Below are 7448 nucleotides of genomic sequence, written 5' to 3' on the forward strand. Positions count from 1 at the left end.
CAATTAGACATCAACTCTTCATAGTATTTTGAGTGTTTCTTGATTGGTTTTCATTGAATTAACCAATTTACCAGTTTTTGTTAAGTTCGGTTTAATTGAAAAGCCATAAAAAAGTATAGTACGATTATTAGTTGACTCTGCTTTCTATAAATCATGAATGCATCTTCCTCTTCATTTTGTGGTGAGTAGGTCCGTACAAAGAGAGAAGATGAGGATATCCATCTTTTTCTTACTTATTATCTCTCTTTTTGAGTCACTTACTACTGGATCTTCTCTCCCTGAAAGATCAGTTGCATCCAGTACCACCGCCACCACAACTCAGGAATCAGATGAAAGAAAGGTTTGCTAGCTTTTTCTCTTTTCTAATTATTATTATTATTATTATTATTATTATGATATATATATATATATATATATTTGTGATTGATAGAATGCATATATACAGTCGGGTTAATTGTTTTTCTAATTTCATGAACAGCCATTCATTGTATACATGGGAGATTCTAAGACTGGAATCCCTGCCGTGAAGGATCATCTCAATCTCCTTGTTGATGCAACTGGAAAGTAAGTTTTTATTATCATATTGGCTATTGCTTGCAAGTGTATCTAGCTACATGCAGGTTACATTCATTGTTCTGATATGTTCTTTTTCCCCACTGTTTTGATAGCGAAAATATTGCAAGAGAATCTAGAATACACAGCTATGGAAAGAGCTTCAATGCATTTGCTGCAATGTTATTACCTCTTGAAGCAGAGAGATTGCAAGGTACCCAGATGAAGAATTTCTTTTCTTTAATTGTTTTCATAATAGATAATGTGTGCTAACTCTAAAAATTTGCAGACAAGGAGGGGGTGGTGTCCGTGTTTGTAAGCCGAACAATGAAACTTCACACCACAAGTTCCTGGGACTTCGTAGGGATGCCTATTGATGTGAACAGAAAACAAGCGAAAGAGAGCGATATCATTGTGGGTATATTAGATTCCGGTATACAATAACTAACTTAATCTTTAAACCATTAGATTTATTGATGCAAATTAACACATTTATCAGTATATAATTTTCTTTTTTCTGCAGGAATTTATATGGAGTCTGAGAGTTTCAAAGATGAAGGATTTGGACCTCCCCCAGCCAAGTGGAAGGGCACGTGCCAAACTGGACCTGATTTCCCCGGCTGCAATAAGTACTGCTTTGCTTCCTCTCAGCCTCTTTGTTATCTCATAATGCAATGCTTGCATGAGTAGACTAATTGATTAATCCAACACTAAATAAGATTTGTATTTGTGATGATGCGATCGATCGAGGACAGTAAGGTGATAGGTGCAAGGTACTACAACTTGGACCCAACGGCGAACATAACGGACCCATTATCGCCGACAGATACAAGTGGTCATGGCACACATATAGCATCAACGGCAGCTGGAAACCCAACTATCGGAGCCAACTATTATGGATTTGCCGAAGGAACAGCTAGAGGTGGTGTACCATCAGCGCGCCTGGCCATTTACAAGGTGTGCTGGAGAGAAGCTTGTACCGCGGTGGATATCTTAGCGGCCTTCGATGATGCCATCCATGATGGTGTGGACGTGATCTCTGTATCCATTGGTGGAGAACCTCGCCGCTATTATACAGATGTATTTGCCATTGGTACCTTCCATGCTATGATGAAGGGAATCTTTTCTGCATGTTCTGCTGGCAATGACGGTCCTCAAGAAAAGACTGTCTCTAATGCCGCTCCTTGGATCATGACAGTCGCTGCTAACACTATCGATCGACTTTTCGAGACATACATGGAGTTGGGCAATGGATTAAATGTTACTGTAAGGCTTGCCCATCTCTCTCTCTCTCTTGTGTTTAAAATTTATTTTATAGTCTTGATTCGTGTGTTTTATCATAAAAAATGTTTTGCAGGGTTATACTTCGATAAACACAATATCACCGGAAAAGAAATTTTACCCTCTTACCAGTGGAACCCTTGCGAGAAATGTTAGCTTTCATGATGACCATTTAGACGCAAGGTATTGTGATCCTGGAACATTGGATGCAAGCAAGGTGGAGGGAAAGATTGTGTATTGCTACCAGTCTAATTCATACTCAGTTTTAGATTTGCCCAGTGCTGGAGAAATCAATGCTTATACTACCATAAATACAACCCTTGAAACTGCTTATGACTATGTTAAGCCGATGGTGTTTGTTGATGTAGATCTTGATGGACAGATTAATCTATACATTAACACCACCAGGTATATATATTAATTATATTATAAAGATAATGAGATGAAATTATTTCTTCGCTCACCAAAATTCTTAACTCCTTAATTTGTTTAACCTCTGGAATTTACCTGCAGAGAGCCAGTTGCAGTTATAAACAGGAGTACTATACAACCACAACCGACATCTCCATTTTTAGCTGATTTCTCTTCTCGTGGTCCCACGGTTACTCCCATCCTCAAGGTTACTCTCACTCTCTCTAACTATATAATAAAGAAAAGGCCATAATGAAAATTTGTTGATGGAATTATGGTTTGTTATGAATATAGCCGGATATAAGTGCACCAGGGGTAGACATACTGGCAGCATGGACTTTGTTAGCTGCTCCCACAGATTTTGCCAGTGACAAACGCCAAAGCCACTATAACTTAATATCTGGTACATCCATGTCTTGTCCTCATGTTGCTGCTGCTGCTGCATACATAAAGACCTTCCACCCCGATTGGTCACCGGCTGCTATCAAGTCTGCCCTGATTACCACTGGTGAGTTTCTGCATTTACCAAATTTCATTCATGCATGTCTTGAATGTTTCATGGAAACTTTATTATATATCATTATTTATTTTGCAGCAAAACCAATGAATCTCAATCCTCAGTCTCTTGGTCATGATGCTTTGGGTTATGGGGCTGGTCAAATTCAGCCAACAAAGGCGGTTGACCCTGGTCTGACCTACGACCTTGACCTGAATGCCTATATAGGGTTTTTATGCAAGGAGGGTTACAACGACACAACTCTTGGTTTGCTCTCTGGGACTACAAATTTGTCATGCAATGCTCAAGTTGCACAAGGCTATGATGGGCTTAACTATCCTTCCATTACTCTTGACCTTGAAAACAATCAGCCTATTTCAGCAGTGTTTAGCAGAACTGTGACAAATGTTGGGTTTCCAATTATTTCAGTGTATAAGGCTATCGTAAAGACACCACCCGGTCTCAATGTCACCGTCGTCCCAAACATTTTGGTCTTCAACTTATTTCAAGAGAAGAAAAGCTTCAATGTCACGTTAGAGGGACCAGCTCTTGATGGAAATGACACAAGAATTTTGCAGGCATCACTACGTTGGACTAATCTAGTGCACAATGTTACAAGTCCCATCTTGGTTTATAGGCTTGGTTCTTCCATTTAAAATGATGATGGAAGAAAATACGTCAATTCCAAAAGTAATGTAAAGTATCCCCAATGAATTATTTGTGTGAATCCTATGTAGCTTTAGAAGAATATTTCCAAGCGCAAGTAATAATTTCTTAGTAATTTGTATTAATGGAAATCTCTCATTTCTATTTTCATCAATTGTACTCTCTCTCTCTCTCTCTCTCTCTCTCTCTATATATATATATATATATATATATATAAGATTTTTTGTCAATGATCCTCACACTTTAATTTATCTATATTTTTAAGAGTTTTTATTTTATTTTATTTTTTAATATATATATATATTTTATACGTTTGGGTCCTTTTAGTAAATCCTAAACTAATGTTGGGTCCTCTTTAGTACAATATATTATGTCTGGGTCTTTGCAAGATTAAACATCGTCTCTTACCATCAAGTGTTTTCAAATCTCAAACCTAGAGGGACCCACAATACCCCTCAACTGGTTTAATACAATATGATATGACTAAAATACCCTATAGTCATTTATAATAATTTTTCTTTTTAAACCAAATATTAATTAAAACTTAATGACCATAATACACCCCTTACACATCCTATTTTCTTTCTAATGCCAATGTTCATATTACTTTACCAAAACTTAATGCTTTAGATTCTCAGGCAACCATTCTAACTCTCGAAGTCTTGACTATCACTCTCCCTCTCTTGCTACAACTCTCACCATGCTTCCACTTGACATCTAAAACCTTCACCATGGCAATCTAAACTAAGCAATTTGTTTGAAGTTTGAAAATCTCAAACTAGTTTTGAGTCTATTGGCCCCCTTTTTTGCTCTCTCTCCTCAATTTTCGGAATAAAATGATTTGCGTTCTTCTAAACCTAAAATTGCATAATTGTTAGGACTCATGGTCCAATGATCAATTTAAAGGTGTTTCCTTGCCCAATTTAGTTTCCAACTCTTATGTCAAACCATTTTTGAGACTTTTGAACAAGTACAAACCTCATGAACTAGAATTGGCCGGGTTCGGCTTAGTCCTTTGTCCAACTGCTTGGCTCTCTTCGGAATTTAGTCTTCGGACTGGCCCCTTCGCTCTCCTCGAAACTTAGATTTTGGACTAACCTCTTGGCTAGACTAAGCTCTCGGCACTCCTCGGAAAAGGGTTACTGACCCAACCACTTGGCAACAGTTATTTTCTGGACACATTGCTCGACACATCTCCCAATCACAACTCGTCAGGAAGATCTTATTCGAATAAGAAGATATCCTTATACAAATGTAAGCATGCTAAGACATTAAATTCAACATTTAATGCATCGTACCTATGCATTTAATGATCAACATTTATCAAGGGATAAGCCTACGGCCAAAATTCCTTGGGGAATTGCTTCTAGTCATTTTGTCAGGGATCAAACCCAAACGTGTCACATCTAGAGTCAGCGATATTCTCAGCACTCTTATAGAGCGCCTGAATCCATATGCTTCAAGCTCAAGCAAGCCGAACCTTCGCCTTGGATCTCCCCTTGGGAATCGGATCAAGCCATCCAACGGCTGTCATCCATCTTTTCTATCGAACCTTCTGTCTGGTTTAAGAACAGTCACTTATACCTTCTTCGAGTAAGTTATAAAAAATAAATAAAAAATGAAAAGAGCAAAGCTAGACAAAGACAAGAAAATACAAGCACAGTTAATCCAACATTAACTCCAGCACCTACCCAAGAGTATTTCATCTCTTCAAGCATTTACCCCTCCCTATAAGGAACTATGTTATCCAGAATCTGATTTCACCATTGGAGGCAGCCTCCCGTCTATCAAGTTGGCTCGGTCTCACGAGTTTTCTTTGGTCTACAAATCCCCTGTTTAATACGCTTCTTGGCTGAACCGGAGCTGATAGATTTTGGAGCAACATTTGGCGTTGTCTATGGGAAAGAAGTGTCTTTTTACTCTTTCCTATGCGTTTGTGTTTTTACCCTAGATTGATGGTGCAAGGAAAAATTCAAACAACAATGGTTCTAAGTCTTAAGGACGTGGACAAACTGGTGGAAAAAAGAAACAAAATACTCGAAAGGAGGGTAATTTTAAGGAGGTTCTTCCCTTGCCACCGCCCGAAGTGCAAGTCCCAGAACAAGCAACCATTTTCAAAGGAGGACTTCCCTTATAGGGAACGACCTCAACCACCATATACGACTTTGTTTAGGCCCGAGCCTAGGAAAGTAAGATGATGGAGATGATGTCCACCTTCCAAACGATGGTGACCCAGTGGAATCAACTCATGCCTCCAAGAGGCCCTACTGTAACTCTTCCAGAGACAGTGGTCCCCTCCCCTGTAGATCTGCAAGACAGGGCCCAAGGAGTTGGAGTAAATGTGCTTCCTACTGACTTTGCAAAATCAGAGAAGAACAAAGGAGTGTTCAACAAACTAGGAACCACCATTCTGTTTTTTATAGGTTGGGGACACAACTGGTTGAACATTCCTTTCTTGATGCCTTAGCTAGAAGTTTGCAACTTCCAAAAGGCAGAAAGACTCAAAAAGAGCATAGTGTGGAGTCGTCTGCATCTGTGAGGGACAAAAATCTCTACCAGCATATTAAGGGCATAAACGAACGTTTGAGCTGGCTAGACCAGAAGATCCCCGACGAGATGCAATAGGTACTCTGACAAGAACCTTTCATCCTAGAAATTATGGCAGCTCCTTTGCCTTTAGGTTTTCGAACCTCTTCTTTTATTGTATATCATGGAATGGCAGATCTTATGGCGCATATTAGTCATTTTAGCTCTATTATGACTGTGTGTGGTGGGGGTGATGCCATCAAGTGTAGATGTTTTTCGGCCTCCTTAATTGGCCCAACAACCACTTGGTTCTCTCACTTGCCTAAACATCCCATTCACAATTTCAACAAAATGGGGTACGCCTTTGCCACTCGAATCAAGAGTGGAATAAAGACAACCTCTTGGCATTGAGATAAGGCTTCTCTGAGTCCATCTGAGACTTCATAGCATGCTTTAATGATATATCTATCTTGATAAAGGATCTTGATGACAAGGTGGCCTTCACTACCTTCAAAAGAGAAATAACCAATAAAGGTCTAGTTCAATCCATTGTGCGGAAAAAGCCCAAAACTCTGCTGAATTGCTTGATTTGAGCTATAAGAAGGTCGCCATGGAGGAAGTTTTGGAAGCCAACAAGAGTGGTTATAGAAACGAAGCCAAGTCTTACAAAGAGAGTGGTCGAGAGGAGAGTTCAGGCACAAAGCTAGTTTAAAAAAACAGAGGAATAAACACGGGTGGAGGGCAGAATCATTGACTAGGATGAGGAAGCCTTCACTCACTTGAACAAGTCACGACCTGCCGGAGGCTACTTGGACCAATTTGTCAAGTTAAGGCATACCGGAGATAGATTCCCCTGGAGACGCAATAGGACTCTGCCTAGGGACAGGGGTGATGCTTAAGGAAATGCTCTGCCGACTCTTAGGGATGAGGACCTGATTAGTACAATCTTTGGGAGGCCCACTTTTAAGTCACTTCGGTAGGCTAAAAGGAATGCTAGATTCATAAGCGTTGTCGAGCCCTCGAAGAGTTCCCGGTTCACTTCTTGTGAGCCCATAACTTTTTCAAAGAAGAAGCTTGTGGACGTACACACTTCTCATGATGATGTTGTAGTCATCAAGGTCAAGCCAGCAAATCATATGGTCTACCAGGTGCTGAAATAGGCTCTTTAGCCGATATCCTTTCATTGGAAGCGTTCCATCTCCTCAAAATCGATTTAGAGGCCTTGAAACCCAATGTGACCCTCCTTTATGGATTTGATGGGAGCTCTGCCACCGTCGAAGGTATTGGTGCTTTTTTTAGGCAAATAACATTGCCTACTGTTGGAAAATGACATATCAACATTTGCCACATCGGCCTCCATTGGTTTTGACGATAACAAACATGAATTACTAATGGCTATATTGAGTTGTGTTGTTTTAGTTCAAAATGAGAACAAGTGGACCAACTCCAAGTCAAAGCCATATGCTCAAGTCAAGCCAAAACCAAGATCATGCCAAGATGGACATGAAGTCTAAGT

At 39.7% G+C, this 7448-nt stretch overlaps 1 protein-coding gene across 1 annotated transcript; it reads left to right on the forward strand.

Moving 5' to 3' along the window:
- Window positions 1-208: 208 nt before the first annotated feature.
- Window positions 209-3396, forward strand: LOC149017608 (subtilisin-like protease SBT4.15). Its single transcript, XM_089153022.1, has 10 exons — window positions 209-340; window positions 479-564; window positions 669-766; window positions 842-985; window positions 1076-1181; window positions 1308-1818; window positions 1910-2241; window positions 2347-2452; window positions 2539-2752; window positions 2840-3396. The coding sequence occupies exons 1-10, from the start codon at window positions 209-211 to the stop codon at window positions 3394-3396; spliced, it is 2286 nt and encodes a 761-aa protein (XP_089009148.1).
- The last annotated feature ends 4052 nt before the right edge of the window (window positions 3397-7448 follow it).

The sequence above is a fragment of the Hakea prostrata genome, chromosome 4 (assembly GCF_041222555.1).
Source record: "Hakea prostrata isolate BN-2017 chromosome 4, UWA_Hpros_2, whole genome shotgun sequence".
Lineage (NCBI taxonomy): Eukaryota > Viridiplantae > Streptophyta > Magnoliopsida > Proteales > Proteaceae > Hakea > Hakea prostrata.